Source organism: Cyprinodon tularosa, unplaced genomic scaffold (genome assembly GCF_016077235.1).
Source record: "Cyprinodon tularosa strain WSP-4 unplaced genomic scaffold, ASM1607723v1 ctg356, whole genome shotgun sequence".
Taxonomy (NCBI): domain Eukaryota; kingdom Metazoa; phylum Chordata; class Actinopteri; order Cyprinodontiformes; family Cyprinodontidae; genus Cyprinodon; species Cyprinodon tularosa.
In genome coordinates, this window is record NW_024039070.1 from 344,745 (window position 1) to 371,531 (window position 26,787).

Sequence of the window (26,787 nt, forward strand, 5' to 3'; positions counted from 1 at the left end):
CTTATAGATAAATGGAGGAGAGGGTAAAAAAAAAAAAAAAAAGGTTACCCTCGTTTAAAAAAAATGTAATGGACAACTACGAAATTCTGATCTACAAACAGGATGAAATATCACATCCGTTGCACAATATTTAATATTGGTTAATGTTTAGAAACATTACATTTGATTATGCTGCATAAAGCTTTCTTTTGTCAGTATTATTATTTCTAGTCATCTCAGGTGTATGGAGGACCAACTCTGCCATATCTAAAAAAATACAGAAATAAATAAATGCTCAATAAATAAATAAGCATGCAATTAATTGCCCCCAAAAATACAATAAACAAATAAATGTAGGTAGAAATTGAATTAATCAGTGAGACATAAATGTATATATCTCTTTTAATTAGTTCTTTATTTGTTCACCTTTGTAATAATCAAGTGGGAATGCTTATGCAGCTTTTTGCTAACTTTTACAGTTTTGCTTCAGTGAAGCTTCAAACTTATATTTATTTATTTATTTATCTATCTATTTATTTCTGTATTTATTTTTAAACATGGCAGAGTTGGTCCTCCATAAGTCTGCGTATAAAAATGGTTGAATTGTATCCGCAGTACTTCCGCATGGCCGTAAGATGGCGCTGTTTTCCTTCCTATTTCGGCTGAAATCTACCTCCAGGTGCTGCAGCTGAGCCTTTCCGCTCTCCGTACAGGAATGTGGCGACCGCATTACGTCACTTATCCTGCCAACAGGAGAGAGACAGCCGTGTCCAGCAGGAATTTGGTCTTTGTTTTTTTTTTTCCGTGCAGCTTTAAATGAGGAATTAGCGTTTTGCCCCGCTGATGTTTTTTCAGAGTGGTAGTGTGGGATGTACAGCTCCGCTGCTGCACAATGAGAAGATTGTAGAAAGATCCCAAATCTCGACGACGCTCTCAGGAGAGTCGATGGAGGAATCAGAGAGTAAGGAGTGTTTTATGTTGTTACCTTGTAATAACCTGAAGTTGTTGGTATTTTTTGGGCTTTATTAACGGGAGCCGATTTAACGTGGTGCAAACATTTTGCTGTTTATTTGTTCATGTTTTGATTATATGGATTTTATTGAATTAAACTAGGGTTTAATCAATGTAGACTGCTTTTTTAATTTTTTTTCCCAGAAGCATCGAATAAACACTTTATTTCTTCATATGCAGATAATTGTTACTGTGCGGGTTGTGGAGGAAAAATCCAAGACTCATTCCAGATGAAGGTCCTCCAGGATACCTGGCACAACGCCTGCTTTCAGTAAGTGATACCAGCTTAGGGCTTTTGGATCCGCCCCTGCACTCTTGATCACATTTTTTTTTTTTTTACCTCTGTCTTTTAAACATGTATGTCATCATCTCTCTTGATGAAAATAACATTTTACTGTACATTACCCCGGATCATTGTTTCTGTAACTCTGTTCTCCCCATAAAGCAAACCATTCTTTCTCATGGTTCAGCTCTAGAGGACTTTGTCCTTGTGTGCTGAGGCTTAATGATTGTCTCAGTGGCGATGCTCCCCAGACCTCTCTGGCCCTCACAGCTCAGGATATGCATGTTTGGTGCAGTGAACCTACGCACACAGGTGCATACTTCACATGCCAGCCTGATATAACTCTCCACAGGGTTTCCCCCTTTGGCAAACAGCTGCCCTTCACTTGTTTCCTCCAGAACGTCGCTTTGCAGATGTAATGGTGCGAAAAACTTATCTTAAACTCACCTGATCCTAGGTTGATTGACGGGATCTTATTTATACAGATTTCACCATGATGGTGAGCCGTTTAAATACGACACCAATAGAAAAGCAGACAGTGGTACTTTTAATTACTATGTTAATAACTGTGTATAGTTCATTAGACGGTTGGTAAAAAAAATACACTCATATAATGTTTCAAACCGCAATAAAGATTTTAAAAGAACAATGTATTTGAGTATTTTATTTTTTACAGTTCGACTTAGAATTCTGGGTAATCCAGAGCGTAGATTAAAACCATAAGCATTACGTACAATGTGTTAGCGACGATGGATACCAAAAAGAGGTACTTAAGTGGATTCTAGAAAAGAAACAGGAAAGAAGAGCTGCTGGAAGAACGGAAAAAAACTTCCCAAAATAAACATGTTCTTTCAATAAACCGAAGAGGGAGAGGTGGACGTTGCTGCTACAGTGAGTTAAGATTGCAACCAGGAGATGAATGGAGAGAGCGTGGGTGAGGAGGGAGCTGTGAAGCTGAAGGTAGCCCGATAAGACTCATTTTACAGCAGAATATACTAAAGTATATCAATGTCTAGTGAAGGTGCAGAAAGATGAAATGATGAAGGGTGTGTGTATGGGGCACGTTTTGGGTCGTTTGTCTACGGCAGCAGCGGGGATGGGGTGTTGTACTTCATATGGGGCCCCCCCTGATAATGTTGCTTACGGGCCTATTGTTGTCTCGTTATGCCATTGATGAGAATCATTGTTGTTTTACAGTTTCTCCTCCAACTAAGCTGCTGCATAAGAGCTTTTTTTCAGTAAATACATCTATTGTCTATTCTTTTTAATTCTGACTAGGATAATACTCTCTTTAGATGTCCTCTCTCTGTGTGCTCCTTTCTATGCACCTCTGGAAGGCTTTTAATGTCCTGCAGCGCTGAACCACTACAGCACTTTTAATTGTATCTGTATGTTATATATGTGTTATATATTGTTTTATGGCTTTGTTGTAAGTAACCTTGGGTTCCATTTGGCTATTGTAGAGGGCTATACAAATAAATCTGATTTGATTTGATTTTGATTTAATTAGATTGCTGACCAGACGCATTACATAAACCAGTGGCATATAAAGCAGAAAATGTGCCTTTGTTCTTATCAAACTAGAAGGAATTCTTTGATTATGCAGATCACTTTGCATTTTCACAGAAATATTAAAGTATGCATTGTGATTGGGTTATTTGTACCCCAATAAAAACACGATTTTTTTTATTTTGTGTAGTCTTTTACCAATATTTAAATGCTTTACTTTTCACCTCTAATGTTTTAATATTCTAACATTTATTTGCCTTTTGTATTAGGGATCTTTTATTATGTTAGGTTCTTTTGAAAAAGGGGAAAGCGTGACCACAGTAAATCCCTTCAAAAGAGCCAGGATTTACCCTGTAGGCTGATTTTCCATGTCTCATCAGACAGATAAAAAAACCCACACAGTGGAATGTCTTGTCTGATTAATGAATGTTCTTGTATATTCAGAAAGATTAGTCATGCAATATTATAAACTTTATATCCAAGTTTTTTGTTTTCAGTTCTTACATCTTAATCGGGACATAACCTTTGAATTAGCTTTGGCCAGAAACACAAGTTTTAACTTCTTTTTTTTGTTGTTGCACATTTTACTTAATAATTAATGGAACAAGGGGCAGGGATTTTGTGAGACTACACATGGATGTCCAGTTTTTTAATGCTAGCAAATAGTTAAAGAAATCAAAACCAACAAGCTCACCCTTGGATTTCTCCATTGGCTGAATAGGCTGTGTGCTGCGTAATACGCATGCAGGCCCCCAATGGCTTTGATACACTAAGTCACAGTTGTTTCCGCAGTAGTAGACTTACATGACATGGTGCTTGTTGCTGTCATAAGATATGTGCAGTGGTCTTGTAGTAAACTGTCACATAATAAACAGAGTTACAGCATCACCAGCGCACTCCTGTGAAGTGTTTCTTGTCCGTGAAGCGTTGTCATGTCGCTCATGAGTTTTAATTTTCTCTCCTGCCTCTAATGCCTTTAAGTTTTGTTAAATTTATATATGAAATACATTAAAATCTGCTTTTATATAAATATAGATATATAAATCTGCTTTTTATTGGAGCCCCAGAATTAATGCAAGTATGTGCTATTGTTAGTATCACTATAATATATCAGCAATCATTAACCCTTTTACAGGTGTTTGAATCGTTGCTAAAGAGCATCCAACAGCAGGATGAATGGTCTAGAAAAGCCACACAGGGAATTTTCCACAAATTTTATTTTAAGGCTTAAAATGAAAACAGATTTCTATTGGTTGTATTCAATCTTACACCTATAGTTTTTTTCACATAGATACTACCCTAGATGGTATTTTTATTGCTTTAAACGTCGAAGACCATGCCAACGTAAGTTGACATTCAATGTCTATGCTTTGAATTTTAATCGGCTCACACAGTCTGGTTTAATACTCATCCCAGACAATGACTCTCTTGTAACAAATCATACCTTTTGTACCATATCATTTTGATTTCCTGAAACGTTTTATTGCTTTTATTGCTATAAAAGCATTGCAGAGCTGACGTGATTTGCATGTATTGTTGCAACTGAGAACCACAATCAACTGACACCATTACCTCGGCTGGCATTCTTTGCCAGACAAAACTTCTTAAGAAAACACAATTGAAACATGTCCTTGTTGAAAGAAAAAGAATACCCTGTGTGTGTGGTTTTTTTTTTTTTTTTTTTTTTTTGCACACATGCTGCTTGCCATTTTGCCCTGTGTGCACCTCCACCTTGTGTAACATTCTTGAGAGTGAACGTCATTCCTGTTCCAGTAAACCTGGTGGTGTTGTTGAGTCCCATAGGTAGCACTACATTCGACTTTGCTGTGTTCTGCATTCCTAGACAGCGATTCAGATCTCTGTATTCCTGTGTCAGACACTGTCGGGGTCTTTTTTTCTTTTTTGCTGTCCCTTTTTCCTTTCTTTTTTTTAATTAACAAATCAAGCTCTTCGGTCTTGGTCCCCACTTTTGGTTCAGATTTGATCAAACTTCGCCACAGCATAAGGGTGGAGTAACTTGGTCTTTTAATTCACAGTTGTTACTTCTGAACTGCACCCTTTCAAAGATGGCAGGAGTTTCTTGTTATCACATGGAGACATCATCCACCACTGTATTCTTGGAAGATTGTTTAATTTCCATGTTTACTTTCATGCCAAGATTTTAAAACAACCTTATCTTTCCACTAAATTTTGAGTAAAGTGACTTGATAAACAGATTATTTCCTGAGAAGCCATGAACTACATTATCTATACACCTTTTATTGTCTAAAATGCAGGACCTGGTGCTTGTATATACTTTTTTATTTCAAGTTTGAAGATTTTATTTCATACGTGGCAATTGAATTAACTCTTAACAAACATATGTTCATAAGAACAACCTTTATTTTCCTAGATAAAACCTCATTTGAGATCTAAAATGTATTTTTTCCATGAGGAACCTTTATAAAGCTAAAAAGTATTTAGGGTATAAATGTTGCTCTGGAATGAAGTTGTGGTGTGGGACATTTGCAATTTTAGGTCAGCATGCATGAATACTCGCCAGCAGGAATGTAGATTTTAGGAAATGAGTAGTGTTTGCTTTATGGTTCAGCAATGGCGACAGCATTGTTTGCCTTAGAACCACCTGAGTTAATGTGCCCTACCAGCGTGCAGCAGTGTACATATGGAGGAAGCCAGATGTTTTTATAAGGAGACTTACATCATCTCATTGAGGTATTATGGGGACATAATAACAGAGTGTTTGCTGGTTTTGTCTTTAGGTGTGTTTGTCTAGAACATGGTTGAACTCTTTGTCATTTTTTTTTTTTTTGTTTTTTGTTGCAGCTGGACTGGCGATTAACAAACTGCTATAGCCCTGTCTTTTATGTGCTCCTTTGTCTACTCTTTCAGTTTGTGTGTTAGTATCACAAGATAAAAGCTTGTCTGATTCAATCTGTGCTGCGATGTTGCCTTATCTTATTTTAGGTTTCAGGACTATTTTAGCTTGAACTCAATATTTTTGGCTGAGAAAAAATTTGGAAGGCAGAACATAAATAATTGAATAAGCATAATTTAGAACATTTTTTACATTTCAAACCCTGTAAAGTGACTCTTTATAGTATATATATAGAATAGTAACAAAATAAAGTTGCACAAAATGAATTTCAAAGGGAGCCACTTGGATTTGCTGGACAGTCTGTTATAGTATGTGGGTCAGTCATCATTCCCAGTGGTTTCCAAACCTTTTGCGATGCACACAAAAAATATATCTAGTTTAAAGTAGTACAGGGCAAATTTTTTTATTTATTTGAAATTGTGAAAAGGAAAAGAAGCAATTTACGTTTATTTTTTTTTTATTCTCTCAGCTGTAAACTGTATATTTGAATGCAACAAGCAAAACAGCCTGTTTTTTCTTCTTTTTGTTATTTCTTTATTTTTTTATAGCAAATGGTTAACTAAGTCAGCATAGAGCCGATACATAAATAGTTTTGCAGGTTCGAATGGGTTATAAAACAACATAAAACAACAAAGTAGCATATATGGGTTTGATTGTCACGTTTTATCTTTGTCTAAATTAAGTTTTGTGCATGCAAGCAATACAATCAGGATATAGATATGAGCCACTCTGCTTTATTTAATCACGTTTACTCAAGCCAAGTTTTCCCTAAGTCCTGCTTTTAGTAAAAGTTACTGGATATTTATTGTCCTTTTTACTATTTAACTAAACTAAAATTAAAGCCTCCAAAATTGCAAGGCCTTGAGAGGGAAAATTGCAACCAAGCATTTTATAAACATGTATTTGCATCAACTGCCTGGGTTGGCAAACAATATGTCATTTTATAATTGCAGGAGACTGCAAATGCACCCCCTAGGACACACTTTGGATCAAAGACATTATTGAAGATTCTTTCCACATCTCTACTGAACATGTAGTGATACAATAAGATCGAAATTTTGGATTTAAGAATGAGCTTTGATGATCCATAAGGGAGGATGATCATTAGTCTATAATTAGACAGATTTCTAACTAATAGAGAAAATTCTGACTCAGGTTCCAAAAAGACACTCAAGACAATCAGAATTTATTGCAAATGTTTTGAGATGAGGTTAGTCAAAAAAAATGATGCATAATCTTGAACTTGGGCCATGTGGCGGTTCAGTCTCTCTAACTGCCTCATCGGCTGACTTCTAGAAACAGACAGGTGAAAAGGAGAGGCCAGTGGAGCAGAAACTTTTCTGATTTGGTTGATAAAAATACATAAAAGTAGAGGGATTCCTGTCAGAGGTGAAAGATACAATATTTAAAGTGTAACAGAGGGATGTCTGACTGTGGGCAGGAGAGAAGGACGCTGAGCTTTTTACCTTGAAAATTCTGTTTATCAGAATATAAATATAAAAATAACAGACAAATAAAAAGCGCACATCTTTACTATAGATCTAAAGAAAATAAGCTCTGCTGAGGCTCTAGAAGTACTTAATTCTAGTAGGACAAATGTACTTTGCTCTACAAACCTGTGGCTTCCTCACCCTTACTCACCTGTTTCTAGCAAAAATGTAATTGATCCTTATAAAGCACAAGTATTAATTTCTTAAATAGTTATTACAGGATTTAAGAAAGAATGAGAGATTCTACCCAACCATTTCACTTTGGTCATTAATTGCATTTACTAAAAATGTCCAATAGAAATTGTAGAACTTATCAAGTTTTCCATCTTAAACTGAATACTAAAATGTGTTTGTATTTTGTAAGTGTTTTAAAGCGTATTAAATTCTAGGCCAGAGTAATGTTAAAATGAGAGTCCTATTAGTTTCAAATGATTTACTAACTTGCAAGATGCTTAGAAAGTGGACATTTCTTACCATACCATTTTTTAAGTACTCTACATGTTTAAACTTTTTTAAAAAGCTTATCAAATGTTTTTATTTAAGGCCAGCTGCTCAGCCCCAGTCATTGCATATACTGAAAACTATTTTTGGCTTTGTTTTACGTTAGACATTTGGCCTTTAATAGAGCTGTAACCACTGCCATAATTACTCATGCAGTCTTCACTTCGGCAAACTTTGTTCTCTGTTTTGACTCATCAAATCACAGTGAGTTGTCCCAAACAAGAGTCATTTCGCTGACCTAGGGTTCATCTTGAACATTATTCCTTTTCCTCACATTTCTTGTGATAGCAGTAACACGTCTGTAGATGTTAGGGTTTTGCAGTTCTTTCTTCTTGAGAGTTAATTTCTCCAGTTCTTTGTGTTTTTCTCTTCAGTTGAAACAAAAACCATGTGTTCCTCCATCTGCAGGATAGCTCCTTCTAAGTAGAGCCAGATAACTTTGAAATATCTGGATTCTGGGCCAAAGTAAATAATCCTGGATCAACCATGCCTACGGTGCAGAGTGTAACGTGATGTGTCTCCTGTTGACGGCAGAAAATTGTTAGCTAAAGCAATGACCCAAAAGCTGACAAACTACACTCAGTTGCTTTAGGGATCCTTTAGGGGTTCTTCTCACTTACAGAAACTTGAAAAGGATTCCTTATGTTAATTTAAACTGTCTAAACAAAAGAAAGTGGTTAAACAGGAAGTTATGTTCTGGTTTCTACACTGCAAAAAATTGAAATCTAGATAAGTCTTTTTTTAAACAAATAGATTTTTTCTTGTATTAAGGAGGTAAGTGAGAGATTTTGCCAATGGAAGAAGACAATTTATATTTAAAATAAGAAAAAGCAGTTGCATTGTCTTATTTCAATTGCATATTATCTAATTATCTTATTTCAAGCGTAAAAATACTAATTCTAATTGCAAATCATCTTATTTACCTGCTCAAATTGTTTGCTTATTTCTAGATTGTTTTTTGCAGTGTAATTGGGAAAAACTCCTTAAGGCCTTGTTGCATATTAAGTGTTTTTTTTCTTCCATTAATTTAATTTAATTTTTTGTTTAATCTTTACCACTACATTGAAGGGTATATGGCAAATGGCAGCACTGATATGTTAGCCCTATTTAGTTGCTATAAGTATTAACAACTTCATCTAAAAACAGCTTCGTCATGCTGTGGTAAGATTCAAACAAAAGGTGGAAGGGATGAGGTTGAAGTAAAGCAAAACTTGGATCAAAACACAGCAACTGAAAACATCTCAGCAAACTATTCCCTAATAGTTAAATTCTGGTTTCATCCACAATTTACATAACCAGTGCTGCTTGTTTGGGGAAATTTTCCCAGTTTGTTAATACTTTGGGGTTTTAGACATCCTCTGCATTCCTCACAGTTGTTGTCCTTAAAGTTTCTTTCCTGTTTAAAGCATCACCTCAGGTGACAGTTTAGTCTGAAAACAAAGCAGCACAAAAGAAACTGCTGTAAACAAAAATCGGAGAAAACAATTGTATCAGTGCTGTCTGTCTCCTTCAGTCACGGCTGAATTGTTTCTCTTTAATCAGTGAGAGAGTTGACAGAAGAGGAGTTTACCCAATGTAATATTACCCCAATATTCCTATTAAGTAATTGTTCACTTTTTGCCGTTTGTTCTAAATACTAACATTGTCAGTTTTCAGTGTTTACATTGAACAAGATAAGAAAAAGGCCAGTGAAGCATAGCTGTAAGCAAAAACATGCAGAGAAAAACAGGAGTGATCTGCAGACTTTGTCCTTGCAGATATATTTTTGCATACCTAGTTTTTTTTGTTGTTGATGTTTTCTGTCTGGCTTCTTGTTGCTTAAAAACATTGATATTATGAAGATTTTGGAATTAGGCCAAGTTTAGTGGGTAAACCTTTGGTAACAGCTTCATGGTGGAACAACTCCCTTTTTAGACCAGTACAACAAAGCTAAAACAACACCAGCCATGCAAGTTCCTACACATCCCAGGGACATAATGTTTCATGTGATCTACACCTTGAAGAAAAGTACATGTTCCAACTGTAGTGAACACCCCTGCCAAGACTGTACGTTCATTTTGAGATGTTTACATTATACATAAGACTTGAAGATCAGAGTGTAATAATGGTTTGTTTTCACTCTTATTACTGTTTTGTTAATAATTACATTGCAGCCATATTGTAAATGTCTCTTCTGTGCAAATGGTTCCTGGTTGTCATTGTGGTCATTGAACTTTTAATGCTCAGGATAAATCAAGGAAATCAAACAATGCAAGTAAATATAAATCTTACTGTGTAATTGGTTAATTTGAAATAGTTCTTATTGTAAAAAGAATTTAAATTTATTAGGCTGAGAGAGATGATTAGGACATTTAAAGAATGACTTTTGACTTGGATTCCAAATTCAATATGTAATCCATCCATCCATTGTGGGTGGGGTATACCCTGGACAGGTCGCCAGTTAATCACAGATTTATAATTCAGTTCAGTTTATTTATCTATCGCCATTGGAGAAAAGAGATATAATGAAGCAGAATGATAAAAAGTGTCCCCTTTGTCCACCAGCATCTAAGCCAATAGCAGCATAACTGATAGCGCAGGGTAACATGAGCCACCCTAACTTTAAGCTTTATTAAAAAGGAATTCTCTAAGCCTAGTCTTAACAGTAGACTAGGTATTTTCCCCATAGAGTAAAACTAGTTGATTGTGTGGTTGGTACAACAGGAGAGGAGCTAAACTAAAGATCTACCAGATCTGCTTCCTATTTTACTTCTAAATTCCAGGAACCACAAGTAAACCTGCAGACTAAGAGTAAAATGCTCTGTTGGGAGCATAAAGAAAATCAGATATTTGGTATAAGATTGGATTATTTAGGGCTTTGTATGTGAAAGTAATGATTTGAAATTCTGTTCTGGATTCATATGAGTCAGTTTAAGGCTTTCAACTTGAGTTTGTGGAATTCATAATAGTAAAGAATAACAGTAGTCCAGCCTTGAAGTAACAATACAAAGACTATCACCGTCACTCCAAGGTAGACAAGGTATCTCCAATTTTGCGATAATCAGGAGATGAAAGAAGGAAAGGAGCAGAATGTTTTTCCAGATTAGGTAGTATTTCTTTATGCATTTAGAGCATAACTTTCTCTTCAGTTTCCCAGCGTAATGCTTCAAAGTATGCAGCTCTGCATTGAACTGAGGCGGCCTCTATCCACCTCGTTTTAAGTAATCCTCGTTTTTTTGCATACCCAAATGGAAAAGCAAATACCTAAGGAATTTAAAGCCCACATTTCATGTGTGATACATCATCTTAAAATATAAATGAAAACAGTGCGACTAAAACACAGAATAGCATATGCATTATAGTAGGCATGCGCCATAGTATTACATTTATTCTGTATCATGTCCACCACAACTTCAGAAAATTTCAGACCTATAGGTGTAACAGTGTCAAAGCTATGGGACTTATAACTCCTGGTGTCACCAGCATCTCCAAACCTCTCCAAATGTTCCAAATTATGCCAAATTGTGCGTATTGCTTTTACACATTATTTGACCCAAAGAATCACAATGAAGCATTTTGATGGCCACAAAACATGTCTGCACCAAATATTTGTCAAATGTTCTAACTTTCCATCTAATTATCTAAATGAGATAGGAAGTCTAAAAATTGAGAGTAAGGACTTGGTGGACAATATAAACAGAAGGTGTTTTTTTTTACAAATTGGATAGGGAAAACTAAGGGATAAATATTCAAAAGAATTGTAACTAATAACTGGCTTTTGACTAATCAATAAGTCAGAATGAAATATTGTTGCTACTCTTACAAGCCTAGAATTTCTGGGCATATAAAACATGCAATAGCTGGAGGGAGTTGCCTAATTTAACACTGACATAATCCACTTGTTTCAGCCATGTTTCTGTAAGACGACTTAAATTATGATTATCATATATCATTAACTAATAAACTTTTTAAAGAAAGATCTCTTTTGTTCAATAAACCATATTTAAGTATTTAAATTGTTTTCTCAATTGGAGTCAATTTGATTATTTTGATTATAATTATATTATAATTTACTAATTTTGGATTTGTTTTCTGATTTTTTTTTTTTTATTTTGGAAATGGGCAAGACACTTTTTAGGTGTAGTTTTAATTTGGCAAAATATGGACTTATGTAGATGTGAACAACTTCTGTTCGAGACATATACTTGGTTACAGCGAAAGCCCAACCAAACTAAGGCAGGGTTGAAAATCCCTTTATTTCCTGTCTGGCTTTGGTATCTTCAGCCGTCTCACTGTGTTTGTCTTCTCAGATGCTCGGTGTGCTGTGACAACCTGACCAACTGGTACTATGAGAAGGATGGCAAGCTGTACTGCCGGAAACACTACTTGGAGCAGTTTGGAGAACTCTGTCATGGCTGTTCTCTGCTAATGACAGGACCTGCCATGGTAAGAAATCTTTTGGCAATATTTGCCTTTTTTCCAAAGACATTATACAACTGCATGGTCAAATAATAACTGTTTATGCATCGTAAAGTTTGTTAGCAGTTTTTTTTTTTATTTCTGGAGGCTGTGTTTAAATTGGTCAATGTGAGTATATAATAGTCAGAACAGAATTCAGTTGTAGGAACATCATTTGTTTCATTTTATCCCCTAAAAAGGCACTAAAAATACACATATATATATATTGCAAAATTGTCAGGCTTATGATGATTGCTGAAGTCTAAATATTTTTGACCTCAATCTGCAGGAAAAGATTTGGATTTGATTATATTAAGTTACTTAAAGTGTTTGGGTTTTTTTAATACACATGAGTAGTCCATTCCTTTATTATAAATGTGGAATCATTGTCCAAATGTATGTAGTATGTAGAAGGATTCATAGTTTAAGTCTAATCTGCAGTTTTAGTACATTTTAAAGCTGAGGACTGAGCTACATTTAGGCACAAGACTAAGACTAAGTTTCATTTTTAGATATTCTCTTTGATGTTGCTCAAAATAGGCAAGATTAACACATGTACCGGGAACCTTAGTAAGAATGTGTCAAAAGCTTTTAAACAAAGTAATCCTTGTTGCCAACACTTTGTACAAATCGGATTACGACAATAGGCCAGCATTACGTTTTTGCCTTTTTCACAGGATAGGAGAAATGTAACAAATAGAGACGTTCGATGACTCTTTTCTGGGGAATGCTTTAGCACAGGTCTGGGGACCTTACATTTCCTCTGTCTCTTCTGCAGGTTTTTTAATGCATTTAGTTTATGGGATTGAAATGGAAGATAAGGTTTCTTTTTCCTCTGTTGATCCATTACTATGTTGATTTGATCTCATGTGTTTGTTTAATAACCGGCTGCCGGACCCAATGCTAAACCATTATACTTTAATACACTTTTTGATGCCATGCCCTCAATGACAAGGTTCCCAGGCTTTTTAAAAAATAAACAGACCTACAGCATCACAGATCCTTTACAATACTTGACAGTTGATATTCCTATATATTCAACCTTATTTTAATTCCAGTTGCTAGAGCATAAAGGAAAGGGTTATTATTATCTGTTAGGTGATATTTAACACCAGAGGGTAGAGGACAAAACCATAAAAACATAGATGCTGAAATGACATTATTTTAAATGATTGCTTCGTTGTTATTATTAAAACAGTAGAAAGGGCTTCCAATAAGAGCTAACTTTAAGTCTGGCAATCCAGCTCTGTTTTGAAACAGTTTTTTACTTTTTTTCCGTTTTATAAATGTGCTCAAGTTAAAGGCTAAATATTTCTATCATCTTTTCAGTATATATAGAAAAGAATCTAAGGGTAACAATACACTCATTAAAAAAAAAGTCTAAACCAACTTAGTAGGGACCTAGTTTTAGAGTTACTGGTCAGGTAAATTTTTCTGTAAATGCTGATAATATATCACTTTTTTCCAAGAATATCTTTGCTTCTTTGTTTTTAGATTGGTCCTGTGTTTGGTTTTAAATCTGGGTCTGCTTTAGCTATCAATCTAAGCAATAAGTCATTCTAACTCCTTTTAATTTTTTAAAAGAAAGAAGGGTCTCAAGGATTTTCTTACTGGAATGTTGGGAACTTTGACATGGAAAATATGCATGAGGGGAAAATAACTAATTGCATAACGATTTGTTATTAACATGTTAAGAACCTCCTTATCTACACTCCATAACTGTTCTTAAAGGTGTAGACGAATATAATGCAGAGGTTTTATTCTTCTTCAGATGTTAAGAGTAAGAATTTTAGTTTATATGTGAAAGATAGCTCTTTTGGCGTGCCACTGAGTTTTGTAAAAGGGGGCTCCACATAGACTGAATTAGTTTTCCCCCCTTGAGGCCCCACTCTGTTCCCACTCTGTACAGACGTTCTCCACGGTTCACTTCCCCGCATGCAGGCTCTAGTGGGAAAACACCAGAACATGTGGTGGTTTTGGAGTATGTAGAGTCCAGTGTGGTGAGAAACAGTTCTTAATATTACCCACAGCAGTGATGACCAACATGGATGGCTGTTCTGAGATCCAATCTTTTTTCTTCTAGAGTAGTCTGTGCTTTACTTGTGTCATGAAAAAAGGATATAAAAGCTACTTTTATGTTGTCCTCTAGTTTGTTCCTTGTGTCTAAAAGTTAAAATATCAGATTTAGCTGACAGCTTCTACTGCTGGTAACAAACAATGCCACCCTAATAACATGCAGTCAGACTGAAGGTATTCTTTCTGCCACCAAGCAACAAGCTGAATCTGATGGCGTCCAGCCTCCTCATCCAGTGAGGCAGAGTTTTTTTGGCAGGACTAACTGGCACCGCAGCCAATCAGCCAAAAAGAAAAGCATTGTGGTCCAGCAGCAGAGGAGGCTCTTGCAAAGCTGCTGCTGCATGTTTGGCATTCAACCCCAGAACACAACTGTTTCTATTTTGGTTGGTTTTTGAGATGAATTGGAATATTATAAGATATTTCTTAGTATCAGTTTGTGAAAATTTGCTTTGCTGCTCAATTTTTCTTTTTTAGAAGGTTCTTTACGTCTCTGTCCGACTGTTGAGGCCTAGGGTAGGGCGTAACTGAGAGGGTTTTGTTATTGTTTTGCTTAAAGGTAAGGAGCTACAGACAGGCTCATGAGATGTCACAATCGTTGAGCTGACATCACCCTCGAGCAGCCGGGGATCCTTTCCCAGCACAGACAATCTGACTCGCGGCTATAGAACATGTTGGAAAAATACCGCAAACATGTCTGTACTGAAGTTCCAGGTGGAATTAGACAGGAAAGTGAGATTTTGTTTTTCTTCTTTCTTTTGTTTTTTTTTTTAGCATGTTCCTCTTGCACAATGCAGCACACGAACATTTAGAGGAATGCTCAAATGGAGAACGTGAATGTTTCTGATTGTTTTCTTAATGTTCTAAAGTCAGCTTTTGTGATAGATTAGTTATTACCTTGTAAAATTGTTAAAATCACTTATACATCTCGACATTTTTATTTAAAAATTTGCCTGGTTTAATTCTGTAAAAAGTCTTCAAGGAACCTTTTGCTATCTGATTATTAACCGATAAATAGAAAAAATAATCGACAGATAACCTGATTTGCAAAATATTTTTTAGTTGCAGCCCTAATAAATGTATAAGGGTGGATAAATATTTAATATTTCATCTTAGTATAAATTGATCTCTAAAGCATCCAGTGGTTTATTAGAAAATAGTAAAGTACATAGAGAAGGTTTTAAATTTAAAGCAGCGTTGGTATTATTGGTCAAACAAGAAGTGCAATAATAATCAGACAACAGCTAACAGGCCTATGATAACTCTGGGGGAACTGCAGAGGTCCACCACTCAGGTGGGTAAATCTGTTGATAGAACTGTTAGTAATGTGCTCCGCAAAGTGATCTTTGCATCACAGTGAAGTGAAAAGAAGTAGTCTATAGTCCTGATTGCAGTCTCCCACATTCCAGGTAGAGTACAAACCAACCATTTCAGATAAAACCCTGATTTCTAAACTATAATTACTTTTTTAATTATTAATGGGTGATAACAAAATTACTACTGTACATCAAACTATGTGAGACATGATTATGGAGGTGGTAGCATCAAGGAAGGTGATCAGAGTTTATTGTAAGATGGATGGAGCTAAATAGAGGACATTTGTTGAAGGAAATCTCACTAGGTGATGAGAGTCTGTGCAAACAACCACCCTATATGTAGACCCAGAAATGCATAAAATGGTTTAGTTCAGTGGCTAGGCACACTTGAGTGCCACTGTCCTGCAGCTTTTACATGCATCCCTACTCCAATACCCCTGAAACAAAAGGTTTACTTGCCTTGTTGGCATGTCATCAAGTTTAGCTGAGGACTGGCCATTAACCAGGGATGCAGGCAGTTGCATTTCCTACCACTGGTTTAGATAAAAGGATAATTCCAGGGTTGAATCTATTAGAGAATTGATAACAAAACGTAATGTTGATTTATCGTTGATGATGATATTTAAGGTTCACGGACACGCTCCATCTGATTTGACTCACATTGATCTGATTTGTGAAGGCGATAAAGGTACTTAAACCAAACGACTCTGATGTTACTGCTGCTTAAGGTGTTTCTTCAAATTTTTGAATCCGAGGGGCTGAATACAATTGCACTCACACTTTAATTTGAAAATATTTTTGGAAAAAGAACTACAAGAAAATCATAATTTACATCTAACTTTATGCTTTTGACCGATTGTATAAAATCAATATAATATGCTGAAGTTAGAATTTGTAACCAGATTGCTACACAAAATAGTGTAAAATAGAGTGCAATCATTATATTATGTGTTATGAGCCAAGATCGTTATGCTGATATTCCATTCAACCCCTTGGAAAGAGCTTCACTGCAGTTGATGGCCACATTGCTTAAGCAACAGGAGGTCAAAGGTGACTGGAAGTGTTGGAAGAACAGAGCAGAAAATAGAATTGTTGCCAAAATCTCAAATTTTCAAAAATCTCATACAAACGATTGAGCACTTTTACGAGGAGCTGTATCTAATCAGACCACCTGTTTGCCAAACACCAAAACATTATCTCATCTTGCATGGGAGAGGGAGAAAGAATGGCAGATGTTAAGAGAGCATGACAAATACTACGGAAAGGGAAATTGGTAAGTCATGTGCAGCAAGTGTCAGAGAGAGTCTTGAAAGCAGCAGGGATACAAAGAGCTCAGACCTGTCGAGGATGACGTCAGAGCAGATTCCAGACAGGCTGAGAGTGAAGCAGGTGTTACCGCTGTGTCACCGCTCACTGTGAGGGAGGGCTCAGGCTTCACAGCGCAGCACGTTTATTGATGAAACACTCTAGGATCAACACATACCTTTTTCGTTTCCCTTGTGCATGGAGGGTCACCTTGCTTGCTTCTGGTTGCAGGTGGCTGGAGAACACAAGTACCACCCCGAGTGTTTCGTGTGCCTGAGCTGCAAGGTGGTTATTGAGGACAGGGATACTTATGCCTTAGTGGAGAGATCCAAACTGTACTGGTAAGAGACTTTGTTTTGATTTGTTTTGAAAATATCTTTGAGAAAGTTCAGGCAGAGCGGACGTGTCAGATCGTAGGTTATCATCTCTGAACAGCTGCTGATTAAAAAGTTAAAATTAGAAGCTACATACAAGATTAGTAAATTATTTATTTTATTTATTTTTTTGCATGTCTTTTTTTCCAGTTACACAATAACTGAAGCCAAGTGTGCTTTGTCAGGCTTTAACAGCATTTGTTTTTTTTTTAGACACTAAGTGAATCATCTTAACTCTAATACTATAAATGCTTCTCAGACTTAGAACTTTTTAAAATGCATATCTATTAAGTTTCGAAAAATGTTGCAAGTTAAAATTTTTAGATACATATGATGTTTTATTTATGAAATGAATTGTGTTACCTTGTTATTTAGGGCAGTTTTTAATAATCTTACTCGTGCTATATTATTTGTAGTATTTTCTTTTTTTATACACTATTGCTAATATTCATTATCATTATAAGCCCTAATTGAACAGTTTCCTCTCCTGTGTGCAGTGGAAAGTGCTACAAGCAGGTGGTCCTCACCCCCATGCTGGAGAAACGCTCACACGACTCAATCTTGGACTCCTTGCCCCACACAGTGACGCTCATCTCAATGCCCTCTGCAGCCAACGGAAAGAGGGGCTTCTCTGTGTCCGTGCTGTCGGACGTGAACGGCTCGGCCAGCGTTCAAGTCACAGAGTAAGTGGCAGACCGCTGGCGGCTGATCTGTATGCCTGTTGTGCTGTTGTTTGAGTGAGTGAGCGTGAGTAATGCTTTATGTAAGACATGATTATAGGTTTGGGGGCCCGCTGCTGTGTGTGTTGTTGTAAAAGTGTGTCACAGCATGTGAGGTAATGCTGGGAAGCTTGATGTTGGTTTTAAATCCACAATTTGCTCCTTTAATCCTTATCCTAGCCTGTATTGGGTTGTTTCAGTGTCAGAGGGATACTTATCAGTCCGGAGGTGCGAAGTGCTATCCACGTTGGAGACAGGATCCTGGAGATCAATGGCCTTCCTGTTGGAACGCTGATGGAGAAAGAGGTGAGCGACTACCTGACCAATGGGAAAACATTTCAGATCAACCAAAGTTTCCTGATTAACGTCATGCCTCAAGTGCGCGTTAGATGTGAAGTTGTACATTTCTGACATTCCTCCATCATTTGTGCCTTCTAAGTTTGGGAGAGAAAGGAATTTAAATGACTTTGACCTCTCCCTTTAATTCTTAAGATGCCCTGTTGTTTTGCTTTTAATATTGCTGATCTAGTCTGTTTTTTTCCTACCACACATCAATATGGAAGCTGTTCCAAAGGTTGAACTTTGATGTTTTGTAATCTAGATCAACCGAATAGGAATCAAATTCTGATTAGAATCAAACTCGCTGACCTCTATACTGCTGTTGGCTTTAATTTCAATGGAATTAATAAGAATTAAAATACAGGTGGAATCATTTTGCCCTCCCTGGTGAAGAAAAGCATAAAAATGTATAATTTTATGCTACGCTACAAACATCTAATTTTTAATTTGATTAAATGTATTCAGTGGGAGAAAAAAAAATCCTGGTTGAAAAAACAATAAACTAAAATTAGCATCTGTATAACTAGTTTGACATTAATCCTCCCTTTAATTTTTTATTAATGTATATATATTATTTATATTTAAATTGATGTTTGGAGTCTTTTATTTAGTAATCTCTGAATTCCTTTTTCTCTGGTGTTCAGGTTTGCACAATATTAGAGGATATTAAAGGCTAATCTAATGATGTGATAAAAACGTGATAAATCCACATTTGTCCACCCTTCTCTCATTCTCATCAATGCTTCCAACTCTCTGCTACACTATGACTTCATACAACCTGCTGAAAATATTAGTGGAATGCAAATTATGAGCTCAGGAATCTTTGAATATTTAAGCAAGATTTTATTGCTTAGCAGTTAACCCTTTCTGTCATTCATAATGGAAGCCCTTTTCTGTTAGTTACCAGCAACTAGGATGTACGGCCCATAGCTATTTCTCCACCAGGAAAATCACGGATGATGCAAAGGGAGCCAAAAAAGCAAAATTCTCTATGGCAGCTATTCAAATTTCCTCTGGGAGGTTTGGTTCACATTCCTGCAAGAGAACACTTATTAACCCTGCATCTCCTTTTCTCATTTAGGTGTACGATCTTATTCACCAAACCAGCCACACGCTGCAGCTGCTGATAGAGTACGACCCAGTGAGGCATCGTTTAGATCGGCTCAGACTGGGATCGCCCAGGAACGAGCTGGGGGTCCCTGCTACGTCCCGCATGCGTCTGTCCTCACCATCTGACACGGTCCTGGAGAGGACAGACGAGGTTGATGATGGCATGCTGAAAAGAAGATCTTTAAAGTATGCTGGAGTCTAAAATGCTTTCAGTTTCTATGTTTTAGGTCTCAAGGTCCATGGTAATAAAATGTCTTTATTGGATTTATTACAGGCGAAGTAACAGCATTTGCAAGTCTCCAAATTGCTTAAAAGAAGCCCCAATAATCACGAAAGACATTGGTCGCTCTGAATCCCTGAGGTCCTCCAGCAGCTGTTCTCACCGCATTTTCCGTCCATGTGACCTAATCCATGGAGAGGTCTTAGGAAAGGGCTTTTTTGGACAGGCCATCAAGGTCAGCTTCTACTTCCTGTCCCTTTTTCACACAGCATTTCATCCTGTGGCTTCCCTGAGCTTTAAATACTTGTTTTAATCTCAGGTGACACACAAAGCCACGGGGGAGGTGATGGTGATGAAGGAGCTGATCCGCTGCGATGAAGAGACGCAGAAAACCTTTCTAAAAGAGGTGAGTAATGAGCAGCAGGAGGCCAGTGATTTCTCATTCACAGGACTGTCTCTGTGTGAAGATTCTCAGCTAAAGCACACCATGTGCTCCAACAGTCACCTCTTTGTACATTTTCAGGTAGTCCCATAGCCCTGGTGGGAACTCATTATTTAGACTCGTATTTAGTCCCTTCTCCAAGCATGTTAAGCTTTGCTTTACTTAGAACTTATTAGGGATAACTTGCTTACTATAATCAGGAACTTGTGTTTTTTCCTTGTTTGCCTCACGCCTCAATTTCAGGTCAAAGTAATGAGAAGCCTCGATCATCCACACGTACTGAAGTTCATCGGTGTGCTGTACAAAGACAAGAGGCTGAATCTCATCACAGAGTTCATTGAAGGAGGCACGCTAAAGGATTTCATCAGAGACATGGTGAGTTAAAGGATCTTTCTCCATATTGGACACAAAGGATTTTTATGAGAATGAAGTAAATCTGATGTAAAATGCTCACTCATAAACAGCTCTCCGCTTATGTAGTAGCTGTTTTGGAGGCTTAGATATGAGATGGTGTAGAAGTTCTCACCAGGGAGAGATTTCAACCCATCTGCTGTCCTCCTCCATGGTGTTTGCATTTATTTTTTTTTAGGAAGTTTTGTTTATTTTTGGGCTCCTGACCAAGTCTGAAAAAAAAAAATCTAGAAAACAGTTTTATTTATGTACTTCTCAGGTCAGGATAAAAGTAGAAATAAGAAGTGTATAAAAATATTTCTTTAAAAATATGTCAAAAATCCTAAATGAAAGATTTGTTTTCAAAGTAGGCTTAAAATTTAGTTTTTTTGAAACAAACCTATATTTACCTCATTAATGATGCCTCTAAATGTTTACTCTGTGCTAATAGGATCACTTTCCTTGGCAACAAAGAGTCAGCTTTGCAAACAGCATCGCCTCCGGCATGGTAAGTTACTTTTTTATATACTTGAAATTTCAAAAAAGGACTGTTTACTTAGATTTTACTGTATGAATGCATATGTAGCTGTGCCTTGAGTATTCATATAAAGCAGCAACATTTTAAGCCAACCGGGAGAAATTTGATGGTTTTTGTATTAACAGATTTTGTTAAAAGCACAATTTAAGTACCTTTTTTTTCTCTCTTAGGCTTACCTTCATTCCATGAGTATCATCCACAGAGACCTCAACTCTCACAACTGCCTGGTTAAACTGGTAGGTGAGATCTAAACAACCCCGACACGGCACAGATATCACATGTGGGATGTAGAAATTGTTGCTTTGTTTTATAGATTGGTTTTAGAGATTTTTTAAATGTGCTGGGCCTTTATAAACAAAACAGCAAAAAATAAAATATATTACTAATCATTAGAATATTTTTACAAAGAAAGTTGAACAAAATAAATACTGTGTACATTTAAAAAAGCAAAAAACAAAAATTAAACCTGGGGTTCAGCCTAGAAACTAATAATCATTTTTAGAATAGGTCTATGATTCCCTGAAAAGTCCCAAAAAACCTTTTTATCAGATTTCTAATTAAAAAAGCAAATGTACCAGTAAACCCAGTGAACACTGTGTCCTCTTTCAACAGGACAACACCGTAGTGGTGGCTGATTTTGGACTGTCCCGACTGATTGTAGAGGAGAAAGTAAAACCTCCCCCAGAGAAACCTTCAACCAAGAAAAGACTGCTAAGGCGCAGTGACCGAAAGAAGCGGTACACGGTTGTAGGAAACCCTTACTGGATGGCTCCAGAAATGCTAAATGGTAAGAAACTTATTCACAATGAGGGGAAATTGTGTTTTGATGGTAAAAGAATATGGCATTGAGAGATTGCATAAGTTTTATTCTGAATTTGATGTGATTATAGGTAAACGCTATGATGAAAAAGTGGATATTTTCTCATATGGGATTGTTCTTTGTGAGGTAAGCTGGTCTTTATACATGGCTTTTCTTTATCAAATTTGTTTCAATACCTACTTGACTAAACTACTTGATATTTATCAGATGTTGTTAAAAGATCTTATTTTTTTATTCCTTTTAATTCAGATTATTGGAAAAGTGTACGCAGATCCTGAGTGCCTACCCAGGACGCTGGACTTTGGTCTGAATGTTGGCAAGTTTGTGGAGAAGTTTCTTCCTGAAGACTGTCCTCCAGCTTTCTTTCCCTTGGCTGTGGCCTGCTGTGACCTCACACCAGACAACCGGTGAGAGCCTCCTCTTAATCTGATCTCTAACCGCGTGCTGTTAAGTGGAGCTGCAAAACGTATCACATTTTATCATGTGCACTAAAAATGGCTGCTTGCATGTAATCATTGGTTAGCCATTATATTTGACATGCAATCAGTTTATTTTGCCAGTCTGATAGTCTCACTGCCCTTTGTTTTAATGTTTATTGTGGATTTATTGACTTTAAGGGATAAACTGCCGAGACAGGTGGGGACGTGATGTAGATGGGAAAGAATGAGGAGAATGTGGGTTAATTCATATGGAGGATAAAAAGTGCCAAAATTAAATAAAAAAATACAGCATTAAATAAATAATTAAATGTGTCAATAATTAATTAAATGTGGAATCAAATAAATAAATGTGTCATTCATTCATTAAAACCACGTCACTAATATAAAGTGCCACAATTAAATAAATAAATACAGCGATAAACAATTAATTAAATGTGTAATTCATTAAATAAATAAGGAATTAAATATATAAATGTGTCATTAATTTAATAAAATACGTCTTCATTTTATTAAAAAAATATATATAATTATTTTAGTGTGCATATATTTTTTTTAATAAAATGAAGATGTATTTTATTAAATTAATGACACATTTATATATTTAATTCCTTATTTATTTAATGAATTACACATTTAATTAATTGTTTAATGCTGTATTTATTTATTTAATTTTGGCACTTTTTATCCTCCATAAATTCACACTTATTTATTACATTTTGGACAATTGTTATATTTTACAATTGCAATGTTGAACATTTTGAACTGATTTACATATTTTTCTAATGTAATACAGATCCACTGTTTAGCTACTTATATTGTTGCTTTTTCAACAAGGTGATGAATTCTAAAGATTATTGCACATAAATGCATATATATGTATATTTTCTATTTTTGTCATTTACTTTGCAGATCATGTTTGATGCTTTGGTTTATTATTTTTCATATCTTTTTTAACTGTATAAAACCAAGCGGTGACTGACCATGGGCTCAGGAAAATACTGTTGTTTGCTTAGCAATAGTTATTAAACACCTCAAATGCCAACATAAAGCAAGTAAGGTTTGTGGGATGGACAGATTTTCTTGTATCCTCTGTAGTTTTTAATGTGACGCAACAGCTGTTAACATTAGTTTAACCACTTTCTATAATTACCTGTATCTAAATAAAAGTTTTCCATGTCTACTTTTTCTCTAAAATTGACTAAACTCATAATCTTACACCAATTATGCAGGCCTACTTTAAAAGTTAAGGGCAAAACAAAAACAATAATTTTGCAATTTCAAGGAATCATAAATGTAGCATAATTTCTCTACTATTTCTAACTATATACAGTTTCTCTTATTCTTATTCTGATGTAAAGGACTGTCCACTTATCCACAAAGGCTTAACTCGGATCTACTAAATGAACCTAGAACCTTTTTTTTTTTTTTTTCATAGTGACTTTAGGAACCCAAACATTTTCTTTGACCCCCACCAAATAAAAATAATGTAATATAAAAAGGGGAAATCATGCATGACGCATCTCTAGAAAGTGTAGAAACCAAACAAACCCAAAAAACAAAAATAGTTCAAACAGCATTTTTTTTTATTTTTTTTTTATTTAATGTTTCTTGTTTTTTATCTTGAGTTTTGACCTTAAAGCAGCAGAGAAGGACTTAGAGGGGAAAAAAACAGTTTCTGCCTGCACATAGGCACACCCCTACTACCAGATTGCTTCCTCGTCTTTTTTCTCTTAACCTCGTCAGGCCGGTTCCAATCGAAAACTCTTTGCTAATCTTTTCTTTTCTCCTCCTTCCATAGTCCATCGTTTCAAAAGCTGGAGGACTGGTTTAAAGCCCTCTCCCTCAACCAGGAGCTGGGAATTCCCCTGCCAGCTGAACTGGATGAACTCCATCAGAATCTGAGTCAACTCTACTGGCCTAAGGACCCAGTTCAAAGCTCAGAGCAGCCACCAACCCCAACAGCAGAATCTACAGACTGCAACAGTGTGACTGACAACGACTCCTAGGATTTGTTCCTGTACGACGTGTAATTCACTCTCTGTGATGCCTCCTAAGTGCTGCACTAATTTTGTGGTTGGGAATGAGAGAGGAATAATGTTGAACCCGAGCCATGCTAGAACTGGATAACCTGAGATGACTGGACCATTCGTCCCTTGTTTTGGAACGTAACTCTTGAGTGCCAATGCACTGCAGTGAGAACAAAGAGTCACATATCAAGTTCTTAACTTTTTGTTGTTTTTTTTTATTGCTGTCCTTGTTTAACAACACTAATGTGTTCTTAACATTTACAGTTTAACTTTGGCAACACAGGTGATCCCTTTTCCTGTGGACAAACACCTTTTAACGATGTTATTGTCCTCATGTTACAGTAGTCGTATTTTTCTGGCTCTGATGTTTTTCACATAGTGATCCATCCACGCCTTAAAGAGGAGTGGCCGTACTTTAAGCTTAAAGGAAAAACAAATTTAAACTGCGCTGCAGGTAAGGATTGTTGTTAAACATGAACCCTTAATAGAAAGGAAAGTAGTTCAGTCAGTGCAGAACACTTTTCAAGAAGATTCCTCGAGACGATTTTCATTTCAACTAAAATAATCGAATGAAAAGCACCGACCAGTTTCTTTTGGCAGATTCTAGTTTCTGTAAACCTTTTTAAGAACTGACACTGAGTCATATTTTTTCTTTTTAAACTGTCCCTTACAGCTAACTCTATACTGATGGACAGAAAAGGGCAACATATTCTTTGATCTAAATTATAACCAGTTGTTTGGATCCCTCTAACCGATCTCAGATATCCATAAAAGTGTCCATGGTTGTCCACCTGTTTAAATTTCTTAATAAAAAAATAAATCAGTTAGAAATATCTATCTCCAGCTTTCCAGTTATAATTGCTCATTATTTGGTTTAATTAGCACTGAAGCGATATCACCCTGTTTGTGGGAGAGAGCAGTTGCTGTAAAAACTTTATTTTACCCTATTAGAGCAAAAAACAACAACCTTAGAGTTAAATTTTTTTTTTTTTTTTAAAGACACACTGTGGACTTTGTGACCCAAATAGTTGATGCATATGAGTTATTTTAAATGATTCCTTTTGCCAATATACAGAGCTTGACACTATCAATGCTACAAGCAGGGATCCCCTCTTAAAATACAGACTATGTAAGTTGGGAGATGATGCACCCTCCTTGGCCAGGTCACGTGACCTGGAAGAACATACTGCTTTATGGCCACAGGCTCTTATATCATCATAGAGATAAGGCTTTTTCTCTACAATTTCCCACCTGCTTGACTACTGGTCATGGCTGAGGCCAGGAAAAAGTTTAAACCTTCTCAGGAGGCTAAAAACAGAAATCGTGAAAGGGATCGTTCCTGAGAACAAACAAGAGTCGATCGTGGAAAGGAGTTTATTCACTGGCACAGACTGAAAGAAGCAGCCAGATATAAAACCGATTCTCATTTCTAAACTTTATTATTAGACCTGAATGTTGTTTAGTAGAAGCTAAATACGGGCAGTTACGGGTCTAGCACCCCTGGTGAACAAAAGTTACACGGTGTGCCTCTAAAAAAAGCCCTGCAGTGTTTTAAGATCCCAAGCAGAGGTAGCTGGTAGTATTTCTGGTAACATTTTGTGTCATTTTATTTTTTTTTGTCCATGGACAACTGCGTGTTTAAAGACCTTTTCTGCGTTTTTATAAAATGTATTGATTTCCCCCAAATGAGAGCAAAATAAAAGAATTATTAAAACAATTTATCTCTATGATAATCTTCAATTAATTAAGGTTGATTAGACACAAGTGAACTGAATGGATTTTTAGAAATTACTGTATAACAATGGTTTTAATTTGTGCTTCAATGGCTCCTCTCTAAATTCTTATTGTTATATGTTATTTTTTTTTATTCATTTAGTGTTGCTTGCTTTTTTTTTCTTATTGTTTCTTGAGTTTTGACCCAAAATTTATAATTTTATTTGCCATTTTTTTTAAAGCAACTGCTCCTTCTTTTTATATGCTGAGACTGGAGGCTAAATACGATGAAGATTTACTTCTCTTCTAAGCTCTTCTGATTTATTTTTTTCTTGTAGTCAATGTTTTTACTAATTTTTCAGAAAAATGAAGACTTAAAATCATTTTTTCTCTTTAATAAATCAGGACAAGGCTTGTTTTGGATGTTGTGAAACAAACTGTAAAGTGGGACTTGTTTTTTTTTCTTTAAGCGATGTACATAATGTGTATATATGATGCCTTTGATTGGATTCAATTGGAATGTTTAGTTGTTTTTATATATTTGAGACATTTCAACAGCATTTTGCTATTGCAAAGCAAGGTACTGATGAACACTTGTAACCACTTTTATTTATATCCTTGTAGTGTTTCATAAATAAAACTTCTGAAAGATTTTTTTTCAAAATCACCCTTTGACTGTTTTCATTAGCACTACAGTAGTTTATCAGAAGTTGTCTGTTACAGTTTCGGATTAAAAATGGAAACATTAAAGTCAATTGAAAAATTAGTTTTTGAGTAATTTGTTAGTTAAAATCTTTCTAGCGCAATTAGATGAGACGTTTTTTACTTTTTATTTTGGAGAAAATCAAGGAGAAAATCCTGTATAGAGTGAATAAG

The 26,787-nt window shown here is 36.0% G+C and overlaps 1 protein-coding gene across 1 annotated transcript; it reads left to right on the plus strand.

Moving 5' to 3' along the window:
• The first annotated feature begins 703 nt into the window (after window positions 1-703).
• On the plus strand, window positions 704-26,578 carry limk2 (LIM domain kinase 2). The gene is made up of 16 exons (XM_038295530.1): window positions 704-940; window positions 1,171-1,261; window positions 11,938-12,073; window positions 17,011-17,120; window positions 17,651-17,836; window positions 18,073-18,178; window positions 19,293-19,507; window positions 19,596-19,776; window positions 19,861-19,947; window positions 20,227-20,358; window positions 20,825-20,881; window positions 21,082-21,147; window positions 21,524-21,698; window positions 21,802-21,857; window positions 21,981-22,138; window positions 23,970-26,578. Exons 1-16 carry the CDS (start codon window positions 823-825, stop codon window positions 24,175-24,177), a joined length of 2,082 nt encoding a protein of 693 aa, XP_038151458.1. The 5' UTR covers window positions 704-822; the 3' UTR covers window positions 24,178-26,578.
• Window positions 26,579-26,787: the final 209 nt, after the last annotated feature.

Bases quoted from the DNA above. Each gene is read 5' to 3' on its own strand.
- limk2 (XM_038295530.1), top strand. From the start codon at position 823: ATGTTTTTTCAGAGTGGTAGTGTGGGATGTACAGCTCCGCTGCTGCAC. The intron at 17,121-17,650 runs GTAAGAGACTTT...TCCTGTGTGCAG, and splicing joins GAGAGATCCAAACTGTACTG to TGGAAAGTGCTACAAGCAGG. The intron at 22,139-23,969 runs GTGAGAGCCTCC...CTCCTTCCATAG, and splicing joins GACCTCACACCAGACAACCG to TCCATCGTTTCAAAAGCTGG.